This window comes from Artemia franciscana, chromosome 13, assembly GCF_032884065.1.
Source record: "Artemia franciscana chromosome 13, ASM3288406v1, whole genome shotgun sequence".
In the NCBI taxonomy this organism is placed as follows: Eukaryota; Metazoa; Arthropoda; class Branchiopoda; order Anostraca; family Artemiidae; genus Artemia; species Artemia franciscana.
Genome location: NC_088875.1, coordinates 42,645,506 through 42,672,073, shown reverse-complemented (window position 1 = coordinate 42,672,073; position 26,568 = coordinate 42,645,506). Strand labels below are relative to the sequence as shown.

General features: G+C 35.0%; 1 protein-coding gene across 3 annotated transcripts in view; it reads right to left on the bottom strand.

Annotated features, from left to right (window-relative positions):
- Positions 1-26,568, bottom strand: part of LOC136034958 (zinc finger MYND domain-containing protein 10-like) — an 82,549-nt gene that overhangs the window by 36,644 nt on the left and 19,337 nt on the right. For all 3 annotated transcript variants that reach the window (XM_065716508.1, XM_065716507.1, XM_065716506.1), the window contains exons 3-5: positions 24,849-24,989; positions 14,706-14,839; positions 1,213-1,350 (exon numbers count right to left, since the gene is read on the bottom strand). In XM_065716508.1, the coding sequence (XP_065572580.1) occupies positions 1,213-1,350; positions 14,706-14,839; positions 24,849-24,989 (413 nt within the window). The remainder of the gene's footprint in view (positions 1-1,212; positions 1,351-14,705; positions 14,840-24,848; positions 24,990-26,568) is intronic.

The following is a 26,568-nucleotide window of genomic DNA, read 5'->3' as shown; positions in this document are numbered from 1 at the left end:
TAAAATAAAATCTAAAACGAAATCATGCCAACTCTTTTTTTTTGGGGGGGGGGAGGGATTTTCCAAAATAAAAGAAATTCCGTATTGGCTACTAGCCTTAACTACTGATATTGAATATTATCCAAAAATCAAAATCTGTAGTTTTTAAGATATCTGAAAATTGAATTTCTAATTATTATAAAACAATTTTCCTTTATTACTTAATTGAACTTGGTACAAAACCTGCAAATTTTTATAATAAGCAGGCTCTAATGCATGGAATAAGTAATGTTGATTTAAATCGTCAATTTACTAGTTTAAAATTCAAATTTTTGTATAAGGAATTTTCTTTGCTTAAAAACAGGTAAAATTCAGTAATTTATTAGGTAGTTTTTTTTTTTTAGTTGAAGTTTTCCTTATGGAATTAAAGAAGTGAATTAGAAATTTACAACGAACAAAAATTATTTTTTTGTTGCTTTAGCAACACAAATCTGCAAAACTAGTTCAACTGAAATGACTTGAGATATCTCGTTATATTTATAAAAATTAGAAAAACAAATGCTTTACTGAAAACACAAAATCGACAAAAAAATGCTCCCTTAGGAGCATTAGAGTCCTCAAACAGCCTCCATAAAAACAAAAGAATATTTTATGAGACTCTCAATAACGTTTCACTGTCCAAGATATCGATAAATTTTAATATGTGATTTAAACTTTCATGAAAAAAACTCAAGCAAGCTCTTGCTTGCTTCAGGTTTTCGACTTATTACAGCCTATAAGTTTTTTACTTAGGTAGAAAACCTACAAGGTGTTCTATTTATTACAGCCTATAAGTATGCTTATCTTTCATAGGTCCAAAGAAAGTCGTATCTATACTTAAATTAAATCCACGATATTGATAATTCTGTTTTTGTGCTATTTGAAAACAAAAAAAAAGAAACAGGATAGAAGCAAAAAAAAATTACGCATTAAAATTAAAACTAATAAAAACCATTTAAAAAAAGTTACAGTAAACCATTAAATTTAAAAAATCAAGGTAAAGTAAACAGAAAAATGAGTATACACTGATTAGCGTAATCAATTTCATACAAAATGTAACTTTACTTTTTCAATAAACACAAAATATGAGCCGTTCGACATTCTAAGGGTAGGGTTCTAAAGAAAAGGATTCTAAGGTAATTCTAAAGGTAAGGGTTCTAAGGGTAGGGTCTGTAGACAACGTGTAAGTTTTACCTTTCAGAATGGCAGGCCAAAAATCGAAGTATTGATACAGCATTGGCTACAGTCCGTAGAAAAATATTGTTCGTATATTGGGTAACATCTGTTGGACCAGTTTTAGCAATTGTTTCTGCGGTTCCACTTTCGGTTGGACTAAAAACGAATTGCAAGCAATTAAATAACGCAGACTAAGTACGTTTGGACAACGGTTTGAAGAAATTCAGAGCACGAGGAACATAAAGAACATCAGAAAATCGATCTTAAAACACGCAAAAATGTGTGCTTCAGCTTCATTGCTTGACATCTGTGATATAATTTCGTGATGTGTTTTCGTAAGCCAATGATAACATTCCTTAATGAAATTCATTTTCTGGGGAAAGAGTTAGTTCCCTTAGAAATATCGTTGAGGTAAAAACGAATTACAAGCAAGTAAATAACGCAGAATAAATAAGTTCGGTCTACGGTTTCAAGAAATTCAGAACACGAGGATCCTGCAGATTATCAGAAAATCGACCTGAAAGCATGCAAAAAGTGTGCACTTCAGCTTCATTGATTGGCATCAGTGACATAATTTCATGAAGCATTTTTGTACGCAAAATATACTACTACTAATAATGATAATGATAACTCACTGCAGCAACAAGCCGCCTGAGGCCAACACAGCTGTGCACATTCCTCCTCCAACCTAATCTATTCAAGGCCTCCCTCTTTACACCCTCCCAGAAAGTTGCCATTTCCTTCAAATCTTTATTTGTGACATCCTCCCACCCCAAACGAGGACGTCCTTCTTTCCGTATAGCCCCAGACGGTTGGAAAAAAAGGACAATCTTTGGCGATCTGTCATCCTTCATCCTCAGAACCTGGCCTAGCCATCTCAACCTTTCTTTCATTATAGCCCTAGAAAGCGGAATTGAACCACATTTTTCGTACAACCTACTAATTGAAATACGGTCAATCAGCCGGGTACCCAGAATAATCCGTAGGCAATTTCTATGGAAAACATCTAGTAAACTTTCGTCTGCTTTTCAGAGCACCCAAGCTTCATAGCCACATTTGACCACTCTCATCACTGTTGTCAAATATTGACTGTGGCTTCCAATATTCTAATCTTGGTTTACAGGTTTATCTTCCTATTCTTCCAAACTTTTTTTGACTGTTAAAAAACACACTGAGCCTTAGCTATTTTACTTTTAACATCTTCACTGCTCCCACCGTCTTTGCTAATAATACTACCAAGGCAAGTAAAGCTGCCAACCTGATCAATCTTTTCGTTACCCAACGTCACCTTTTCATCTTAACTTATTCCTAGCCTTAGTGACTTAGTCTTCTTAACATTATTTTTCAAACCTATTTTACCACCCTGGCATCACAAAAACTCTAAAAATTCATTCATTTTACTCACACTTTCATCTAATATGCTTAAATCATCAGCATAATCTAAATCCAGGAGCGTTTCCCCTCCTCCCATTTTATTCCGTTGTCTGCAATTGCCTTTCCTGTGCTCCTTAAGATGAAGTCCATCAAAATGATCCATATAAAGGAGGATAGAACACAACCATGGTTAGCCTCATTTCCTACCTTAACCGCAGCAGTATTATTCTCTTACATAGCAAAAATCACTTTAATGCCTTTGTCTGCTATACAATATAAGGATAAGACCTTTGCTAACGCTCTTCTATCAACAGAATCGAAGCCTTGCTCATAATCGATAAAACTGAGGACCAAAGGTGTTTGACAACGAAGGGACTTCTCAATTATTAACCTAAGAGTGAAAGCTTGGTCGACGCATCCTCTACATTTTCTAAAACCGCACTGTTCTTCCCTTAAAACTTTATATACAGCATCTCTCAGTCTAAAAGTATCATATTACTAAGTATGCTACCTAGAGAGACCAGACTAAAGTCTCGATAATTACGACACACACTCTTGTCATTTTTCTTATAAAATGATTTAATTAAGGTTTTCCTAAAAACATTAGGTACTTTCCCTTTTTCAAAAATCATAATCGTAATCTTCAGTAGCTTATTTCTAGCCTCCGAGCCACCATATTTAAGAAACTTATTTATCACACTGTCAGCACCTGTACCCTTATTATATTTTAATCCTTTTAGTACTGGCGCTAATTCTTCTCACAAAACAAATCTTTCTTCACATTCAAGGTATCACAAACTTTTTCATTTTCATCTATATCTTTTCCTGCAACTGTATCTCGGTTTAGCACATTCTCAAAATGTTCCGCCCATCTTTCTTTAACTTTTTCCTTGTCACTAATTGTGGCCTCATTTCTAACTTTAACTGGGACTAGTCCGGATTGACTACTCCTTCTCAATTTAAAAACATGCCAGTATAGTATTTTACTATTATGCCGTCTATCTGCATCTTACAGATCCTCAGAAATTTTATCCATGGCCTCCACTTCACATCTTCTTAGTTCCTATTTTAATGCTTTCTCCACTTTCTTTACATTCCTTTTGTTTTCATACGATCTGTCACTCAGATAATTCTTGTACAAATCCCTTCTACCCTCTATTAAACATAAAGCTTTTTCACTAATATTGTTAGTTGCAGTCTTAGCATTCTCCCCTAAGACACCATCAGCAACTTCACAAATTGTTTTTCTAAAATTATTCAATCCGTCTTCCACATTGTCGAATTTTAAACTCTCAAGTTTAGTATTCAACTGTTCCTGGAAGATTTGTCTCAAATTTTTATCCTGGAGTCTACCAGCATCATAACTTTGGGGGACGTAGTTACCCTTCCAAAGTTTCAGCTTTAAATTAAGCTTAGACACTACTAGATAGTGATCTTTACTTTTAACATTAATTATAGCATTTCTTAATGAAATCCAATTTCTTGGGAAACAATTAATTTCCCCAGAAATAGGGTTGAGCTAAAAACGAATTGCAAGCAAGTAAATAACGTAGACTAAATAAGTTCAGTCAACGGTTTAAAAAAATTCGGAACATGAGGATAATACAGAATATCAGAAAATTGACCTCAAAACATGCAAAAACTGTGCGCTTCAGTTTCATTGATTGACATCTGTGACATAATTTCATGACGTATTTTCGTAGGCCAATTATAATATTCCTTAGTGAAATCCAGTATCTGGGGAAACAATTAGTTTCCCCAGTAATATTGCTAGAAATTAAGAATGCTAAAGTTAAAAATGAATTACAAGCAAGTAAATAACGAAGACTAAATAAGTTCGGTCAACGGTTTCAAGAAATTCAGAACACGAGGAACATACAGAATATCAGAAAATGGACCTTAAAACACGCAAAAAGTGTGGGCTTCAGCTTCATTGCTTGACATCTGTGTGACGTAATTTCATGACGTATTTTCATAAGCCAATCATAACATTTTTTAATGAGATAATTAAATAAGAAACCAAGTTTTTTCAACTAAAAGTAAGGAGCAACATTAAAACTTAAAACAAACGGAAATTATTACGTAGCGCAAGGGGGTTGTCCCCTCCTCAGTGTCTCACTCTTTACACTAAAGTTTGACTTTTTGTTATAATTACTTAAGGATGCTCCTGATACGCAAGGACCGTTTAAATACAATAACAAGCTTTGTAAAAATTCTAAAAACACTTTAGCGTAAAGAGCGAGGTTTTGATGAGGGGGTAACCCCTCATATAGACCTTACTTTCTATTTTTCAAGTTTTAATGTTTGCTCCCTACTTTTAGTTGAAAAAACTGGTTTTTTTATTTTATTTGTTTTATTATTATTTTATTGTCTTCGTTTTATTCATTAGTTTTTCACTAGAACTTTCGATTTCCGGTCAAATGAGCCATCTCCCCATCTTCTAGGATCACTGGTTCGACACAATCACTCCTGAGGAGATCGTCCATAATTTCCGGGGAATTAATTAGCCCCGTCTTTTTAAAATCTGATTTGCTTTCTAAAGTGAAATTTTGAGGCATAAGAGGGTAAAAAGCTGATTAAATGTTTGTAATATACAAAGTTTAACAATGTATAACAGACATACCTTTCATTGAAGGCTTGTTAACGACTACTTCTATATAAAGTGAGCGATTCTTCAAAACATTAGTCCCAAATCCGGGGAATATAAATCCGAGGCATATAGAGTAGGATATCTAATTTTTAGATTTTGTATTAGATATAGAAAATAAACAATGAATATTTTTTCAAAAATTGTGAGTTTATTACAAAAATTCGGAATTTAATTTTAAGTCTGAATCACAGCATCATTCAAACTCCGGGTAATATATAAGTTTTTCTGCCTTCATAGACATTGAATTTATACTCCATTATTTGTTTTGATTATAAATTTAAAATTTTTAAATTAAAATTTTAAATTTTGACGCAACAGTATGCTTGGCTGCAATGGACTCAGAGGGCAAAAAGCGGGAGAGGTTCAAGTTGTCCTTTGATCACTTTTGGCTCTTAAAACAGCACTAGAAGTCATGATTTTCAGACAGTTCGTGGTAATGAACTGTAGTAAGGAGCGACCCTGCTCAATAGTAACCGAAACTCTAAAATCGGCTTTTGGATACCAATAGTTACGTCAAAAGAATCGAATTTTTATTCTGATTTAAATATATAAGTTTCATCAAGTTTTGTCTTACCCATCAAAAGTTACGAGCCTCAGAAAATTCTGTTACGTGGGAGGATCTTTCCATGGATGAATTTACCACAAGGAAAGGGAATTTCCATGAAGGGAGCGCAGGATTTTCTAGCATTATTTAAAAAAATGAGAAAATAAATAAAAAAAATTCAACTGGAAGTAAGAAGCAGCATTAAAATTAAAACAGAAATTATTACGTATATAAGGGGGCTCGTCTCCTCATCCATACCTCATTCTTTACGTAAAGTAATTTATTAATTTAAAGATTCAAGCTTTAGTGTAAAGTGCGAGGTATTGAGGAGGGGGCAAACCCCCTTCATATACGTAATAAAAATATACAAATATAGAGGTTCGTTATGTAATTTAATTCGCAAGTTACGTATATTTATTACTAATCAAAACAATCGTAAAAAAATTAAAGTTCTAGTTACTCTTTTAAGTAACCGAAAATTGGAGGGCAAACAGGCCTCCTCCCTCGCCCTTTTTCTTATCAAAATCGTCCGGTTAAAACTATTAGAAAGCCATTTAGCCAAAAACAAATTAATATGCAAATTTTATTTTAATTATTCACGTGTAGTGAACCAAAATCAAAACATGCATTAATTCAAAAACGTTCAGAAATTAAATAATTTTTTTTTAACTGCAAGTAAGGAGCGACATTAAAACTTAAAACGAACAAAGATTATTCCTTATATGAAAGGGGCTGTCCCCTCCTCAATGCCGTTCTCTTTACGCTAAAGTTTTTTATTGTTTTAAAAAGTAGAGTTGTGAGAAAGAGTCAAACTTTATCGTAAAGCGCGGGGCGTTGAGAAGGGGACAGCCCCTTTCATATACGGAATAATTTTTGTTCGTTTTGATTTTTAATGTTGCTCCTAACTTGCAGTTGAAAAAACGTGTTTTTATGGCACTTGGTATTAACCAAGTGACATTTAGCAATCGCATTTCTGTCGGTCTGTCTGTCTGTCTGTCTGTCGGTCCCGGTTTTGCTACTTTAGGCACTTCCAGGTAAGCTAGGACGATGAAATTTGGCAGACGCATCAGGGACCGGACCAGATTAAATTAGAAATAGTCTTTTTCCCGATTTGACCATCTGGAGGGGGAGTGGGGCCGGAAAAAATAGACAAAATGAAGTATTTTTAATTTATGAACGATTGATCAGATCTTAATGAAATTTGATGTTTGGAAGGATATCGTATCTCAGAGCTCTTATTTTAAATCCTAACCGGATATAGTTGGAAGTTGGGAGGGGGAAACCTAAAATCTTGGAAAACCCTTAGAGTGGAGGGATTGGGATGAAACTTGGTGTGAAAAATAAGAAGAAGTCTTAGATACGTGATTGACATAATTGGAACGGATCCGCTCTATTGGGGGGGGGGAGGGTTAATTCTGAAAAACTAGAAAAAAATACGTATTTTAACTTACGAAGGAGTGATCAAATCTTCATGAAACTTCATATTTAGAAGGACCTCGTAACTCATATCTCTTATTTTAAATCTCAACTGGATCCACGTCATTGGGGGGGGGGAGTTGGGGGGACCGGAAATATTAGAAAATACTTAAAGCGGAGTGATCAGGACGAAACTGGACGGGAAGAGTAAAAACAAGTCTAAGATACGTGACTGACATAACCGGACCGGATCCGCTCTCTTTGGTGGAGTTTGGGGGGAGTAATTCGGAAAAATGAGGTATTTGTAACTTTCTAATGAAAAATTTAACTAATGAAATTTAATATTTAGAAGGATCCTGTGCTTTAAAGGTCTTATTTTGAATTCCGACTAGATTCTGTGACATTGGGGGGAGTTGGAGGGGGAAACCGGAATTCTTGGAAAACGTGAAAATTGGGGTATTTTTATTTTACGAACAGGTGATCGGATCTTAATGAAACTTGATATATAAAGAAGTATCTTATGTCTCAGATGCTCCATTTTCGACTCGAATTGGATCCGGGGACATAGGGGGTTGGAGGAGGGAAACATAAATCTTGGAAAACACTTAGAGTGGAGAGATCGGGATGAAACTTTATGGGAAGAATAAGCACAAGTTCTAGATACGGGATTGACATAATTCGAACGGATCCGTACTCTTTGGAGGAGCTTGGGGGTGTTAATTTGGAAAAGTCAGAAAAATTGAGGTATTTTTAACTTAAGAACGGGTGACCGGATCTTAATGAAATTTGATATTTAGAAGGAATTCTTGTCTCAGAGCTCTTATTTCAAATCCCGACCAGATCTGTTGACATTGGGGGGAGTTAGAGAGGGAAATCAGAAATCTTGGAAAACACCTAGAGTGGAGGAATCGGGATGAAGCTTGCTGGATAGAATAAGCAAATGTCGTAGATACGTGATTGACGTAACCGTACTGGATTTGCTCTCTTTGGGGGAGTTGGGGGGAGGGGTTCAGTGCTTTGGCGAGTTTGGTGCTTCTGGACGTGCTAGGACGATGAAAATTAGTAGGCGTGTCAGGGAACTGTACGCATTGACTTGATAAATTTGTTTTCCCCGATTCAACCATCTGGGGGGGGGCTGAAGGGAGAGGAAATATTTGAAAAAATGATGTATTTGTAACTGAGGAGTGGGTGATCGGATCGTAGTGAAGTTTGATATTTAGAAGGACATCGTGACTCAGAGCTCTTATTTTCAGTCCCGACCAGCATTAAGCCTCTGATTTTCCTTTTAAATCAATCTATTGATTCTTAAAATTTTGTTAGAGCTCATACCATATGAGCTCTTGGCTCTTAGCTCTTCTTGCCTCGTCACATGTGCCACATGAGCTCTTAGCTCTTGTTTTATTTATTTAATAGCTTAAAAGAGCCCTCGCCTGATTTTTACGACTACTAGTACGCTACGTTGACACCTGGTAAAACAAAACAACAATAAATCCGCAGAGGTATTCTTTGGCATTAAGAATTCTAGCGCACTTTTTGGGCTGTCTCCTCCTTTTTTCTGAAATCATGTAGATTTGCGTTGACTATTAACTTTTGAAGAGTATCTTTAAATTTAATGTTATTTTGAATATTAAGAGTCACTATAAAATGGATATTGTTTGTCATGAGTGCTTTTACCCGGCGTGAGTATCTTACCCTTTTAAATTGTACACTTTGTCCTATTTTTCTCATGTGAATGCAAGAAAACTGCCGCAAATTGACACAAGAGTGAGTGTCTGCTCCTTCCACATACGCAGGATGATGAGCATGCTTTGAGGTCATTATAGGGTGTGGAGTTTGTTTCTCAGCATCCATCACGAGATTTCATTGAACAGACACTCGAAACATTTGAAGGAAAGGGTAAGAAGGAAAGTGCTTACGGAAACATTTGTGAGCTTCAGTCTCATTTCTCAGACCAACCATATGACGTCAAAATCTGTTTAGCATCTACTTCATGGTTTTTTATAAGATTAAATAAAAAAAACTAATTTTTTTTAGCTGAAAGTAAGGAGCGACATTAAAACTTAAAACGAACAGAAATTACTCCGTAGGCCTATATAAAATGGGTTGTCCCCTCTGCAATCCCTCGCTCTTTACGCTAAAGCTTTTAATTGTTTTAAAAAGTAGAATTGTGGCAAAGAGTTAAGATTCTATGACTTTTAGGGGGTGTTTCCCCCTATTTTCTTAAAAAAGGCAAATTTTCTCAGGCTCGTAACTTTTGATGGGTAAGACTAAACTTGATGAAACTCATATATTTAAAATCAGCATTAAAATGCGATTCTTTTGGTGTAGCTATTGATATCAAAATTCAATTTTTTAGAGTTTTGGTTACTATTGAGCCGGGTCGCTCCTTACTACAGTTCGTTACCACGAACTGTTTGATTGCTTGCAGAATATTTTCAGGGATACACAACTACAATAAAGAGCCGAATCGCCTCACTGCCTGATGCAATGTAACATTAAGCATTCGTAGAATTGTGGGTACTATAACGCAAGTCGTGCTTTATCTACAAGGCGTTGCCACGAACTGTTTGACATATTCCATGGTAATTAGCTACTATAGAAGTCCAAAATCTAGATATTATTTGGTTATCTCACAAATTGTAAAAAAATCAAAATTTGTCAAAATAAAGGATTTCAATGTATTTGACTAAAAAGACCAAAGTCAAGTCCTTGGGATATAATCTCTAAAGTCACTTATCCCCTTTCTAGCAATGTTTTTCAAAGGTATTTAAGGGTTTCTGAGTTTGTACATTATAAAATTTGGGCTAATTGTGTAGCAAAAACCTCAAAAATCAGAAAGAATGTTTTTGCAAAATTTTTCTAATTTTCAAAGTTTTGCAGAAAAACAACTAAGATTTGCTACGGAAGTAAAGAGCGGAATTGAAACTTAGAAAGAGCAAAAAGTATTGATTTGCAGATTTTGCAAGATTTATCTAGAAAATTAGCTATAACAAATCAACTTGTAATATTTGCCAGTGTCCATAAAATTAAAAACTATTGCTTTACTGAAAACGCAAAACAGAACTAAAAAATAGCTTGTTCGCTTAGGATTAGAAAATTCCTTGAATGGCATGCAGAAAAAATAAACTAATTTAAATGTCTCTTAATAGTCTCTCACCAGCCATGACATCGATAACCGTTAGTTTACAGTTGTAATTCTATAAAACTAATCAAGCTCAGTTTTCAAAAAAGCACTAGTTTAAAAAAAATTTCACATACTAAAAAACATTATCATTTTAGAATGTGTAGATAGAGTTTGCTTTATCTTCGAAGCAACAATTTTGCTCAATTTAAGTTTCAACCTTGTTTTTTGCATTCCGTAAGAAAAACTTTTGCTTACTTATTTTTTAAACGCATACGATAAAGCTTCTAAAAAGATATTTTTTCAATTTAGGCAATCAAACTAAACAAGTTGATATGATTTTTTCGTTAAAATACGAAACTAAATCTGGGTAGTACTTCCTACCCCCTTTAAAAGTTAATACAGCATATGTGAGACTTTATCACATAACTAAAGAACCTGAGGGGTATTTTATCATCGGTATCTATGAGAATTTGACAATTTATCAAAAAGCTGCTGCATTTGACTATTATCAAAAAAGTTGACAATTTATCAAAAAGCTGCTACATTCAGCTGCAAAATTTTATTTAATTTATTTGAAGCATGCAGAGATAGGCAGTAGCTTATCTGTTGACAATTTATCAAAAAGCTTGAAAGTCGCTGCTGCATTCAAGTCATTATCAGGTGACGCTTTATGAATATTAAATAAAAAAAAACTAGTTTTTTAAACTGAAAGTAAGGAGCGATATTAAAACTTAAAACGAACAGAAATTACTCCGTATATAAAATGGGTTGTCCCCTCTGCAATCCCTCGCTCTTTACGCTAAAGCTTTTAATTGTTTTAAAAAGTAGAATTGTGGCAAAGAGTTAAGATTCTATGACTTTTAGGGGGTGTTTCCCCCTATTTTCTTAAATAAGGCAAATTTTCTCAGGCTCGTAACTTTTGATGGGTAAGACTAAACTTGATGAAACTCATATATTTAAAATCAGCATTAAAATGCGATTCTTTTGGTGTAGCTATTGATATCAAAATTCAATTTTTTATAGTTTTGGTTACTATTGAGCCGGGTCGCTCCTTACTACAGATCGTTACCACGAACTGTTTGATTGCTTGCAGAATATTTTCAGGGATACACAACTACAATAAAGAGCTGAATCGCCTCACTGCCTGATGCAATGTAACATTAAGCATTCGTAGAATTGTGGGTACTATAACGCAAGTCGTGCTTTATCTACAAGGCGTTGCCACGAACTGTTTGACATATTCCATGGTAATTAGCTACTATAGAAGTCCAAAATCTAGATATTATTTGGTTATCTCACAAATTGTAAAAAAATCAAAATTTGTCAAAATAAAGGATTTCAATGTATTTGACTAAAAAGACCAAAGTCAAGTCCTTGGGATACAATCTCTAAAGTCACTTATCCCCTTTTTAACAATGTTTTTCAAGGGTATTTAAGGGTTTCTGAGTTTGTACATTATAAAATTTGGGCTAATTGTGTAGCAAAAACCTCAAAAATCAGAAAAAATGTTTTTGCAAAATTTTTCTAATTTTCAAAGTTTTGCAGAAAAACAACTAAGATTTGCTACGGAAGTAAAGAGCGGAATTGAAACTTAGAAAGAGCAAAAATTATTGATTTGCAGATTTTGCAAGATTTATCTAGAAAATTAGCTATAACAAATCAACTTGTAATATTTGCCAGTGTCCATAAAATTAAAAACTATTGCTTTACTGAAAACGCAAAACAGAACTAAAAAATAGCTTGTTCACTTAGGATTAGAAAATTCCTTGAATGGCATGCAGAAAAAATAAACTAATTTAAATGTCTCTTAATAGTCTCTCACCAGCCACGACATCGATAACCGTTAGTTTACAGTTGTAATTCTATAAAACTAATCAAGCTCAGTTTTCAAAAAAGCACTAGTTTAAAAAAAATTTCACATACTAAAAAATATTATCATTTTAGAATGTGTAGATAGAGTTTGCTTTATCTTCGAAGCAACAATTTTGCTCAATTTAAGTTTCAACCTTGTTTTTTGCATTCCGTAAGAAAAACTTTTGCTTACTTATTTTTTAAACGCATACGATAAAGCTTCTAAAAAGATATTTTTTCAATTTAGGCAATCAAACTAAACAAGTTGATATGATTTTTTCGTTAAAATACGAAACTAAATCTGGGTAGTACTTCCTACCCCCTTTAAAAGTTAATACAGCATATGTGAGACTTTATCACATAACTAAAGAACCTGAGGGGTATTTTATCATCGGTATCTATGAGAATTTGACAATTTATCAAAAAGCTGCTGCATTTGACTATTATCAAAAAAGTTGACAATTTATCAAAAAGCTGCTACATTCAGCTGCAAAACTTTATTTAATTTATTAGAAGCATGCAGAGAGAGGCAGTAGCTTATCTGTTGACAATTTATCAAAAAGCTTGAAAGTCGCTGCTGCATTCAAGTCATTATCAGGTGACGCTTTATGAATATTAAATAAAAAAAAACTAGTTTTTTAAACTGAAAGTAAGGAGCGATATTAAAACTTAAAACAAACAGAAATTACTCCGTATATGAAATGGGTTGTCCCCTCCGCAATCCCGCGCTCTTTACGCTAAAGTTTTTAATTGTTTTAAAAAGTAGAATTGTGGCAAAGAGTCAAACTTTAGCGTAAAGAGCGAGGGATTGCGGAGGGGACAACCCGTTTCATATACGGAGTAATTTCTGTTCGTTTTAAGTTTTAATGTCGCTCCTTACTTTCAGTTTAAAAAACTAGTTTTTTTATTTAATTTCTGAACGTTTTTGAATTAATACATTTTTGATTTTGGCTCTCCGCACATAAATTATTAAAATGAAATTTGTATATTAATTTTTTTTTTGGCTAAACGGCTTTCTTTTAGTTTTGATCAGACGATTTTGAGAAATAAGGAGTGGGGAAGGAGGCTTAGTTGCCCTTCAATTTTTCGGTTGCTTAAAAAGGCAACTAGAACTTTTAATTTTAAAGAAAGTTTTTATTACTAAAAAATATACGTAACTTAAGAATTAACTTTAACTTTTATATTCTTATATTTTTTATTATGTATATGAGGGGGTTTGTCCCCCCGTTAATACCTCGCCTTTTACACTAAATCTTAAGTTTTGTCCCAATTCTTTAAGAATGACCCCTGAATCAGAAAGGCCGTAGAATAAATAGTTGAAATTACTAAAAATACTTTAGCATAAAGAGCAAGGTATTTATCTCCTCCTAAATACCTCTTTAGTTTATAATACTTTATGCTAAAGTATTTTTAAACCCCTCATATGCGTAAAAATCTCTGTTCATTTTAAGTTTTAATGCTACTCCTTACTTTCAGTTGAAAAAACTTTTTCGTGTTTATTTTTTCACTGTTTTTTTTTTTTTATAGTAATGCTTGAAAATCCCACGCCCTTTTCATTGAATTCCTCTTCCCCCATGACATATTCCTCCAAGAGAAGATCCTCCCACAAAGCCCCCCCCCCCTCAACCCCAATCCAAACCAAAAAAAATCCCCCTGAAAACGTCTGTGCACTTCCCAATAACCATTACTGTATATAATTAAATAAAAAAATAAGTTTTTTTTTGCTGAAAGTAAGGAGCGACATTAAAACTTAAAACGAACAGAAATTACTTCGTATATGAAAGGGGCTGCTTCCTCATCAACGCCCCGCTCTTTACGCTAAAGTTTGACTCTTTCTCTCAACTCTGTTTTTTAAAACAGTAATAAAACTATAGCGTAAAAATCGGGACGTTGATGAGGAAGCTTTTTTTCTCTCTCGTTCTCGTATTGTGCTGAAGAAGGCCCTTGGACATAGGGCCGAAATATTCACAGATTTGATTTCCACTGTCTTGAAAAGATTTTCCCTATTGTTTCTACTTTGTATATGTTTGTTATGGAAAGGCAGTTTGGTATTCGTCGCTATTTTTCAGCCAGGCACACTAAAAAAAAAAAAAAAAAAAAAAAAAAATCTGAAAACCAAGCTGTATTTTAGTAAATGAATCGTCTCAAAATAATGGGTATAATTATGTGATTTTGTTTATTATACGTGAGCCTTTTATTTTAGAAAAATGAAGCTGCCTGAACACAGGATAGACTGTTATCTGCTAGTTGTTATGAGTATATAGCCTAAGCCATTTACTTGAGAAAAAAAAAACAGCTGCTTCAACCTAGTTTAAAAGATTAATCTGTGAGGAAGTTTCCCAACATTACGATGATGTAGAGAGACGTTAAAATTTGAAGTCAGTATCAAGGTTAAATTGAAAGTAAACCTAATAACACTAAACTTTCATGGGTGGCCACAGCCCCAAGAGTTCAAGAGCAGGAAGGCCGATCATCTTGCTACCCACTTATAGAACTTAGAAGACAATAATCAATCAAAAAGCGCGTTTGGAATACTCAGGCCACAATTTTACCTCAATCGAAAGTCAGTAATTTGGCGACAGCAGTAATCAACTAGATCAGGTCCATCCTCTCCTGCCATTTCGCAGATTTGTTCATCAAAAAGTAGCTGAGCAACGATACCACCGGTAGTGACTTCATGGTACAGCTAAATGAGAAAACAATATGAAAGTGATTGTTGTGAAAAGTCAAAGCATAGGTAATGTACAGTAACAAAATTCCTACCTCCATTAAAGAGTTTTTGGGACGCAACATGTATCGCACATTTCTTCCTGAATCCACCTTCACACGTGCTCAATAGCAAATTTTTAGCGATGACTGGTCATAAATTGTGATAAGAATATAGCAGACCTACCCCTTGGTGTTTTCTACCCCTATAGTACCCATGCCATGGGAAAAATATAGCAGAGACAGCAGAGACTGCTTTACCCCGGAGAAAAATCTACGCATTAAAGACTAATTCTTTTTTTCTACCAAAAGTCTTTTCTTTTGTTACCGGAAGGTCTGGGTTGTTTCAGATAGCTTTCTCAAGGACAAAGAGGCCATTGGCTCATTTTTCCAGCACCACAAGGAAGGCCCAAAGCAATTTTGGTAAAAAAAAAATTGATAGGGGATCTGAAATGTGTCAACAGTTCGAAAAGCTAACGAGGGGCTTGATTAAGATAAAGAAAAACATAATCTTTTACTAATTGTTAAGCAAGAATTATCTGTTCAATGTATCTACAGCATGAATAATACGCTGCCTATGTCAGCAAGTTTTCAGTCAAAGCAGGTAACACCACAGGGAATTTCCAAGGCTATCAAATTGCTCAAATTATACTTCCTTTGACATAACTTTTAATGTATTCGAAGCAGGCATGCTAGAATATTTTTAAGGACTGCTCTTTCCAAAACTATAAAAAGAAAATGCAGCTCAGTTGTTCGAAAAAAGCAAAATTCACACTCGCTAATCATGTAAGTTTCATTAAATCTGAATATATCTGAAATCTGAAAATCTGGGGTACGGCACTTTTTTGTTCAGTGCATATTGAAAGTCGGAACTACTGAACTTAGTGAATCATTGGTAGACTGTTCCATTGGAGGAAGTACTTCAATCGTTTATTATTTGCTGACAAATTAGATGTACTAGCTCCGATATATTTTAATCTGAATCGGAAACCTGCTGCTGAATACTCCCCAAGGGAAGAATCAGAGACAAAGTCTCCCTTTATTCCTAATACTAGCGGACAAAAAAGCCTATTTTGACATTGTGTGACGCAACTTTCGCTCGCGATGAAAGACATTTTGTTGACATCAAACCTACCAATAACAAACATAACTGGGAATAGGTCCCTCCTGGTGTTGTTTAACCCGCACAATGATCTAAAACTTCAAAAAGCCCTTTGACAAAGTTTTTTTGTGAATGTTAGATTCACAGCAACACACACGTAAGGTTTAAGAACGAAAAGAAGATAAAACTCTAATGTGCTATAACAAAGGAATTACTAGCTACAGAACATATCAGCTTGAAAACTATTTAAGACCTTTTGAGTAAGGAAATGTCATGCTTCTCAAAGAAAACAGTTAAGATCATGAACACAAATACAAAGGATTGATTCCTGTAGTATCCAAAAAGGTCACTGCCACAGTACCGCAAGAAATAGATGTTATTAAAAGGCTGTGGTGTCGTTTCGGGGGGCAAGGGAGCAGTTGTCCCACCAATAGTTTGGACAAGAACTATCATATAGGCCATACCCCTTGACTCTCCGTATGGAGACTTCTCTTGCCCCCTCCTCCCCCTAGTAAAAATGCTAGAGCTACGTCCCCGTTAAAAGGCGATGTTGCGAGGCCAAAGTAGCCAAGGCTCTTGAGTGGGTATTCGGGGGAAACTCTCATAGGACAGGTTCGTATGTTTGGGGAATAACCGTCACACACACCATCTGTTATCCAACGCTTCTTTGAATTTTGAGTTATTTCAACAATTCAGCTTTTTCTAACACTTGCTATTTCTCTTTTTTTCTCGCTTACAAAAACTGCATCAAAGCTGTCTTAAATTCATAAAAAGGTATCTTTCTCTCTATATCTCTAATCTTAGCTTCATTATGTTCTCTCGGAAAATGAATGCTTAAGCCTCGTCTTGATTAACATCATTAACCGTGCCAGCAACAGGGACGGCTTCGACTAGACAGCTAATCATAGCCTTCAAAATTTGCAAAGGCTATCAAAATATATTGGCTGTCCAATTATAGCCGGCTGATCAAAATGATCCACCCACAAAAAATTCTGCTGGCAGAGTGAACGATGTCAATCAAGACGAAGCTTTACTTTCAGCTTAATTCTTTGTAGGAGCTTGAAATAGCATTGCAAGGTCCTGAAATACACCTCTTGCATGTAAAAAAGTGTCATGCCATAAGGAGATGGACAGGATAATTTTAGAACTTTTAGATTGGCTGTGAATATACTAATAAATTAGCTTTTTCCAGTAATATGTTTGTTTAAAGGATAACACAAAAAGTAAACTATTTGGTAAAACTAAGGTCGGTTTTTCAGTATCCTCTTGGTCAGGCCTTCTTGGATCTAAAGTCTGAGGAGCAGCTTGCTAGTTTTGCTACCGTAAAACTTAAAGATATTCAAAAATAGCGGTAATAATTGGTAATTTCACGAAATATAATAAAGTAATGTAGAGCACAAAATTGCCTACATGTATACAGGGTACCATTGAAATCACTACTAGTTACTTGTTAACCAGAAGAAAATAATATATGTTGAAGAAAATGGGGAATTATTATCTATCCACGAATTACCTGCACCCTTCCCCCTCAAGAGCCGTAAATACAAAGGGATACTAATTAAAGATTTACTGTCGTTAGTAAGAATCAATGGCTGCCGTAGCTTATATACAAGGAAATGGTAGGACGTCATCTAGTTTGTTTTCGTTTTGTTTTAAATAGGTATTGGAGTTAGCAAGCTACCATCCCACATTTACATATTCTCAGATTCTGCAATTAACAGCTGGCAACCCTGGGGTTATATCCAAAGAATCACTCCACAAGCACATTTTGACAGACCATAAAATTTAGGATCAGAACAACGTTTTAGATAAAATAAAATAAGATAATGTGGTTATTATTGAGTAGTACAAAGATACAGAGAGATAAAGACAAATGGAAGTTTTATAAAAGAAAATCTCACGAGAAAAACAATATCTCAACTACGTAGACAACAGGATTAAACTACATAGTTAATCGGAAAATCGATAGTATATTTACGATGCTTACGGAAGCTGTCCACAAGCTGGTCCATTAAAAAATATATATATATATATAAAATCTACTGGAAATGTAGCGGTTACAAGTTGCAAGTGACAACTGTGGAAGATATTTGCAAAAACAGAAGATTAGAGATGAGATTTTCTTCCACTAAGACAGTGTGAGGAAAATTTAATAATAAAAACATGTGTGAAGACAAGAAACTCCATGAATGAAGACAAGAACAACACGTATGAGACGAAAAATATGTTGTAAAGTCTGTCCAAACCTATTTTGTGAAACTGGCCTTTAACTCCAGCAGCCAGCTCGTACGATTTTCTAAGCTTTTCTTTAACGCTGAGATAACAAATGATTTAGTAGTTTTAACGTTTGAGCCAAATGAGAGATCCTAGTTATACATCTGTGGAGTGATGAGCTTTTAAGTTTTTAAAAATTCCCAATTCTTTTCTTATTTCTCGTGTGAAAATGTCGGCGGGGACTGAATTTATGGGTTTATATGTGCGGATAAAATATTCATAACTTTTTTTTTATCATATTTAGATTTTTTAAGAAGACCACTTTATTCCTTCTCAATGAGATATCGAATTCCTCATATTGTGAATAAATTTAATTTAGTAGAAATTTAGTAAAAAATTTCAAAAGTCGATTTTCTTTGGAAAATCATATTTCAAAAATAGTTTTTTGTCTGGATGCTGGGATAGATGAATAATAGATTTTAGTATAAATTTTGGTTGTAGTATTCTCGCGCTGAGGCGGCCTCCTCTGTTATCTTTCTTTTCGTTATTTCGTCATTTTCTTACCTCTGTTTTATGGCCGACACATTGAGCCCTGCTCCCCGTCGTCCAGTTTAGAAAATTATTTTTTATGTAATTTAGTTAATAAAAGATCTTGTCTTGTCAGGCCACGTCACAATTTTTAAGCTATGCATTAATTGGCACCTAAATACCCCAATTTTAGCCCTCCCATCATAAAGACTAAACCTTCTTCCGCCGTTCAGATTCCAATAATGGTATGACGTTTTCAATATTTGGGAAATGAGTTTTAACTTCGGGCGCCAGCATTTTGAAAGCAACCAAAAATAGCCTATGTTCAGGAATCCCGATTAACCAATTTATGTGGATATTAAACTTGTCGTTACTTATGAACTACTTAGTAGGAACATTTCAATTTAGGATACTCATTTTGCGTTTTTTTCAGACAATTTCATCATTTTCTAAACGATTTTTAAAGGATTCTAGTAAATGATTAAATAAAAAAACAAGTTTTTTTAACTGAAAGTAAGGAGCGACATTAAAACTTAAAACGCACAGAAATTACTTCGTATATGAAAGAGGCTGCTTCCTCATCAGCACCCCGTTCTTTACACTAAAGTTTGACTCTTTCTCTCAATTCTTCTTTTTAAAACAGTAAAAAAATTTAGCGTAAAGAGCGGGGCGTTGATGAGGAAGCAGCCTCTTTCATATACGAAGTAATTTCTGTGCGTTTTAAGTTTTAATGTCGCTCCTTGCTTTCAGTTAAAAAAACTTGTTTTTTTTATTTAATTTCTGAACGTTTTTGAATCAATGCATGTTTTGATTTTGGCTCTCCGCAGAGGAATAATCAAAACGAAATTTGCATATTTTTTTTTTGGCTAAATGGCTTTCTCATAATTTTGATCGAATGATTTTGAGAAAAAAAGAGCGGGGGACGAAGCCTAGTTGCCCTCCGATTTTTGGGTTAATTAAAAAGGCAACTAGAACTTTTAATTTTTTACGAATCTTTTTATTGGTAAAAGATTTACGTAACTTATAAATTAGCTTACGTAAAGAACTTTTGTATTCTCATGTTTTTATTACATATATGAGGGAATTCGCCCCATCGTCAGTACCTCGCTCTTTACACTAAAGCTTAAATTTTATCCCAATTCATTAAGAATGACCCCTGAATCACAAAAGCCGTAGAATAAATAGTTGAAATTACTAAAAATACTTTAGCGTAAAGAGCGAGGTATTAGAAGGAGGTGAGCCCCTCATATGGGTAATAATTTCTGTTTGTTTTAAGTTTTATTGCTGTTCCTTACTTCTAGCTGAAAAAGCTTTTTCACATTTATTTTTTAATTGTTTTTTTTTTAATAATGCTAGTAAATCCTGCTCTCCCTTCATGGAAATTTTCTTCTCCCATGACAAATTCTCGATGGAAAGTTCCCCCAGCATATCCCCCTTTTCTCAACCCCTCCCCCCAACCAAAAAAAATCCTCCCGAAAACGCCTGTATACTTCCCAATAACCATTACTATATGTAAGCACAGGTCAAAGTTTGTAACTTATTGCCCCTCCCACGGTGACTGTGGGGGAGTAAGTCGTCCCCAAAGACATAGTTATAAGGTTTTTCGACTACTCTGAATAAAATGGCTATCTCAGAATTTTGATCCGTTGACTTTGGGAAAATAATTAGCGTGGGAGGGGGCCTAGGTGCCCTCCAATTTTTTGGTCACTTAAAAAGGGCACTAGAACTTTTCATTTCCGTTAGAATAAGCCCTCTTGCAACATTCTGGGACAACTGGGTCGATACGATCACCCCTGGGAAAAAAAAACGAAAAAAAAAACAAAAAAACAAATAAACACGCATCCGTGATCTGCCTTCTGGCAAAAAATGCAAAATTCCACATTTTTGTAGATAGGAGCTCGAAACTTCTACAGTAGGGTTCTCTGATACGCTGAATCTGATGGTGTGATTTTCGTTAAGATTCTATGACTTTTAGGGGGTATTTCCCCCTATTTTCTAAAATAACGCAAATTTTCTCAGGCTCGTAACTTTTGATGGGTAAGACTAAACTAGATGAAACTTATATATTTAAAACCAGCATTAAAATTCAATTCTTTTGATGTAGCTATTGGTATCAAAATTCCATTTTTTAGAGTTTTGGTTACTATTGAGCCGGGTCGCTCCTTACTACAGTTCGTTACCACGAACTGTTTGATGGGCGAAGAACCAGGGGCGGATAGCGTTGCGCGGGTACGCTCAGAGACCACGAGTAATTTTGATTGAAAAACATTTACATGATAGGATTTGAACAAGGTAAGAGTCTTAAATGACTTTCTGTCAAATCAGCTCCCTAAAGGCTTCAATTTCACCCCCATAATTTGGGCTGTATGTTTGTGCTTATTTATCCTTGATAATATTGCTTATTTATCCGTTGCTATGCTTATTTATCCGTGATACTCCTTTAAAATGATTCCTTAAACAGTTCTCTGTTATGTGTTCGAGTGTTCCACTACCAGTGAAGAAGGAAAAAAAAGGAGGAAACATAAGTGCTTCCCCCCCCAAAAAAAAAAACAAGTGATTCGCCTTGTTTCTCAAGTTAGTGGACAGTAAGTTTCATTTATAGGGTCTTCGGCCATAGTGATTCCAACGGTGTACTTTTAATTTTGCTCCGGTTTGGTTTCAAAATAATCAATTTTGGGTTACTATTGGCCGATGTTCGTCTTTTACTAGGTTACATTTAAGGCTGCAATCAAGATAGCTTTTATACTAAAACTCAAGGTTCCTTAGATTGCCCCACTCGACAAAACTCCAGAAGATTCACACGAAAGAAACCTTGGCTAAAATTTGAATTAAACTCGAGTAGTATTTGCTCAATCGCAGCAGTTCCACTGTGTCCATAGGCGGCTTCCAAAAAACAAGACTGGTATTGAGACCAGTAAAATACTTAATATTAGGGAAATCTAAATGTTACCAGATTTCATATTAGGAAAGCCAGGGAAAGCTAGATTTCCATTATATGGACGAAAAAATTCAAATTTTGAATAATATTAATGGCAAATGCAATAAATGCCCTTAATGGCAAGTGCAATAAAAAAATGCCCTTAATGGCAAGTGCAATAAAGAAATAAGTGCAAATTTCGCATTTAGGAGAGACACATGGAGATCGCTTGGAATTTAGCAACCTGGTGATTAGTAATATATACATAATTAAATACTAATTATATAATTAGTAAATATGCCTTGGTCTGATAGTACCAAGGACATTGAAATAAAACCTGATTTTTAGAATTGGTTAAGTGAAAACTTGCACAACTGCGTATATTTTAAAAACATGGAAATATCAGGAACTAAGATGGGACAGTGTCCCATCTGATGGAACAAAGTCCTTAAGATGGGGTAATGTCCCTGGTGCTTAAATAATCCAGAACAATCTAGCAATCGTATAATCTATCGTAAATGAAAACTCTATCGACTAATACTAGCGTGACTTGCTAAAGACCTTAGAACGTTACCGGAGCTCTCCAATGAGTCCTTAAACAGCACGAACGCAAACGAAAGTGCAAATATATAAGATAATGTGTTCCAGACATTCAGTCAGTAGGTTGAGTATAGTGAACTAAAAAAATTACAAAAAGACGAATGAATTATACCAAAAATATAAATAGGAAAAAATACTGAGTTAATGAATCGTTGTGTGATCAGTTCACCAGGTTAAGAGCTCAATCTAACGTATGTAGCCCACCCCGAAACTAAAGAGAAAAAAAAACAAAAAAAACACTATTATAACTTATGTTAGAACATAGCGTTGGGTATTATTTATTACGTCAGAGTAGGATTCAGAACAAATAACTCAAAAGAAAAACGTACGAGGGGTGTTTTGAATTAAGGTCCATTTGAACATAAGTACAAAAAAAACAACAATGAGAGGTAAAACTCAATGAAAAGATAACAAACGAGACTGCGGCCAGTAGAGAGAAAAGATGAAAGACTAAACCAACGCGGATATTTTGCCTGTATGCAAACTACGCGTCCTCATCACAAGAGAAACAAAGATAAAACACTGAACTAAAAACAAGTAAAACCACCACCAATATTAATAAATATAATTGTCGCGATTGATCCATGTAGGGAAAAGAAGCTATTAGAGTTACTTCAATGAGAACATCGAACTAGTTTGCACACAGGCGAAATATCCGCGTTGGTTTAGTCTTTCATCTTTTCTCTCTACTGGCCGCAGTCTCGTTTGTTGTCTTTTCATTGAGTTTTACCTCTCATTGTTGTTTTTTTTTTCATGGCTCGCCAGTTTTGCTTTAGAACTTTCAAACATAAGTGCACAACGATGGCCAAACAGACTCTATCCCTGCTCAAAATCATGGCACCGGTATTTTGGAATAGGCATGGTGTTTTGTTGGTCGACTTCATGGAACGAGGAATCACTATCAATGCAGAAGCATACTGCCGAACCCTTGGAAGGCTCTGGAAAGCGATTAAAAAAAAACTTGGCATGCCGACAAAGGGAATTGTCCTTCTTCATGATAATGCAAGACCTAAGCCAGATCAACGATTTGTTGGACAGTTTTGGCCTGGGAAATTTCAGACCACCTACCTAATAGTCCTGATCTTGTGCCAAGTGATTATCATCGGTTTTTTCACCTCAAGCCAGACATCAGTGGCAACCGTTACAATTATGACGATAACGTAAAAACGGCAGTGAATTCTCGGTTATCAGAGCAGCAGCGAGTTATTTTGAAGAGGTTACTTTAAAATTAGTTGACAGGCATGATAAGTGTTGGAACAAACTTGGCAACCATGTCGTTAAATATAGTAAAGTATGTACTTTCTGAAAATAAATTTACTTTTTTAAAATAGTCTTTCCTTGTTTACTTATCTTTAAACAAACCTTACTTAAAAAACTCCCCTCGTATAATTGATAAGTAAATCCCGTGTTTGAAAAAACGAGCCACAAAGAAACAGAAGGACTACTTATAAAAAACTTGCGGCTAAAAAATGTGTTTTCTTTTTACTCGCATAAAATTACGCACAGGAGAGCCAGTCAGGTGCAATTAACTTTTTATTCTGTTTACCAGCTTAAATTTCAAGAAGAAGAACAAGGGATATTTTTTAAAACAGGGGTTGTTTGGCTTCTTTTTCTGAATGGGTCTAAACACATACGTCACAGACGTAAACCAATGCTATGCAGCAAACTTTTACCTTAACGAATTATAAAAGAACTATAAGAAATTAACCTCTACTTTTCTGTTTAGTCCAACTGCTCAAGCACTTAACACACTAGGTCCTTAGCAGCAGGTACATGACCTACTTAGTTTCTATTATATTTAATTTTCATACAATCTTTCTAAGGTTTGTGGTGCCCGGGAAAGAATTAATTAAAGCATTTCCCTTCCAACCCAAATATAAGCCAAACAATTAAATTCAAAGTTAAAGATTTGATCAAAGCGGGCAACCACCTAGTAACTGAGGCGGTCTCCTCTGTTATCTTTCTTTTCGTTATTTCGTCATTTTTTCACCTCTGTCTTATGGCCGACAGATTGAGCCCTGCTCAATCTGTTAAAATTACGCACAGCTAAAATTGCCCTGCTAAAATTACGCACAGGAGAGCCAGTCAGGTGCAATTAACTTTTTATTCTGTTTACCGGCTTAAATTTCAAGAAGAAGAACAAGGGATATTTTTTAAAACAGGGGTTGTTTGGCTTCTTTTTCTGAATGGGCCTAAACACATACGTCACAGACGTAAACCAATGCTATGTAGCAAACTTTTACCTTAACGAACTATAAAAGAACTATAAGGAATTAACCTCTACTTTTCTGTTTAGTCCAACTGCTCAAGCACTTAACACACTAGGTCCTTAGCAGCAGGTACATGACCTACTTAGTTTCTATTATATTTAATTTTCATTAAATCTTTCTAAGGTTTGTGGTGCCCGGGAAAGAATTAATTAAAGCATTTCCTTTCCACCCCAAATATAAGCCAAAAAAATTAAATTCAAAGTTAAAGATTTGATCAAAGCGGGAAACCACCTAGCCGCGACATCCAATAGCCTTGGCACCCGGAGAGCTTACCCCGATCCCCCCTCTTGAATGGTTCTGCCTTTGCATGAACGTTAAAGAACTAATAGTAAAACAGTAAAAGGAACGGTCGACTTACTATCCCATAGAGGAGCAATTCTAAGGTTGAAGTCTTGTCATCCTTCTCCGTTAAACTAGATGGCAGCTTCTGAAGTAGCTCTGGAAGAACATGGATCCGCCAACACGAAATTAAAAGCATCTCATGAATTAGAACATGAACCTATGGAGAGATGAAAAAATATGAATAAAAAATCTTAGAATTCTCAAAATTATTGTTAGTGTGATATTCAGTCACTTCTAATTTAATTGTGACCCAGTACCCTTCCCCTGTTAAGTGTCTAAAATAGTCCAAGGGTGTATAGAAAAGCTTGCTGACTTTGATTGTTCGCCCATAATAGCAAAAAGTTTCAACTTGAAAAAAAAATAGTTTCACATATAGCCTAGGGCTATGCCCAGGCATCAAAGTGATGCAGGGGTTCCAATTTAGGAAAAGGAGCAGAGTGGGAGTAACTGTCCCATAGACTTTGAAAAAACATCTTTTCATATCCTGTTTTTAAAAGTTGATAATTAATGTTACTCCCGCCTACATTTTTGTGAATTGGTGTCCCTGGAGTGCAGAGGGAGGGGGGGGTCAGAGACGTAGTTAAACTAGAAACAACTCTGGAAATCTAATTATTAGAGATTTCCAGACATTGGTTAAGTAACAATTTGTTATTTTAGTGTCTAGTTCAGAAGAGGCCATGCTTCCATGCCTATCATCGTATAGTTACGTAGAAAAAAAAGAAAACATAAAATAGATACTGACCTTAAAAAAATAGGACCTTAACATCAGCACAATAGAGATTAAAAATTATTAGGACCTCTGACACAGCAGTGTTTTCAAGAAGAGATTGGAAAATTCAAAAGAAGCTTAAACTAGTATTACTTTTAAGGTTCTCAAAATTATGGATTCGCATTATATTTTAAAATAAAAAAGTATAGCACAACAAAAGGTATAATCAAAATGGAAAGCAAAGTAAAAGTGGAGGTGAAAGGAAAAGCATATAAATAAATAGATGAAAACGCACAAAATTGTTTCTTATTCTCTTTTGGCAAGAAAAAGCCTTTGTCTTCGGCAAAATATGCATAAATCACAAATAGCGCAATAGTGCTGCTCAATTAAAAAGCGATGTGGACTACATATATTATTGCCCTCATTTATTTATTTTGGTTTTTCTTAGACTAGGGCACTTCGTATCAAAGGAGGTCTCGTAGATACTTCAAAAAATGCTCATTAGATTGGAAATTGAAAGGGCTAGACCTCTTTTTAATAGTCAAAAGTGGTTAGTGTTCAACTAACACTCCTCCCATGCCTACCATTTTACCAAACACATCCAATCAAAATTTTGATAGAGACTTTTTTTCAACATTGTTAAAAAGTCTAGAAATTATGTCCTTGAGGACGGGAATCCCCTTGCAGCCCTTCAGGGTGGAAGTTGTGCCCTGGCATATAAGGTTTTCACAAAAAAAAGGGGGTCGTAGCAACTTTGGAGCGGGCTCATCGGATTGGTAATCAAAAGGAGTGCCCTTTCTAAGATTCGAAGTTATCAGAGGTTGTATGATCTCTCCTCCACACCTCGCATTTCCTCAAAATGTATCTGATAGATATTTTGCAATGGCCATTTTTGTCGTAGAAACTTCGAATTGGGCTCATTCGATTGGAAATTGGAAGTACTAGTGCCTTATTTAATAGTTGAAAGCGATTGAAGGGCAACCGACCCCCCTCTGACGCAACCCATTTCCCCAAACATATCCAATCA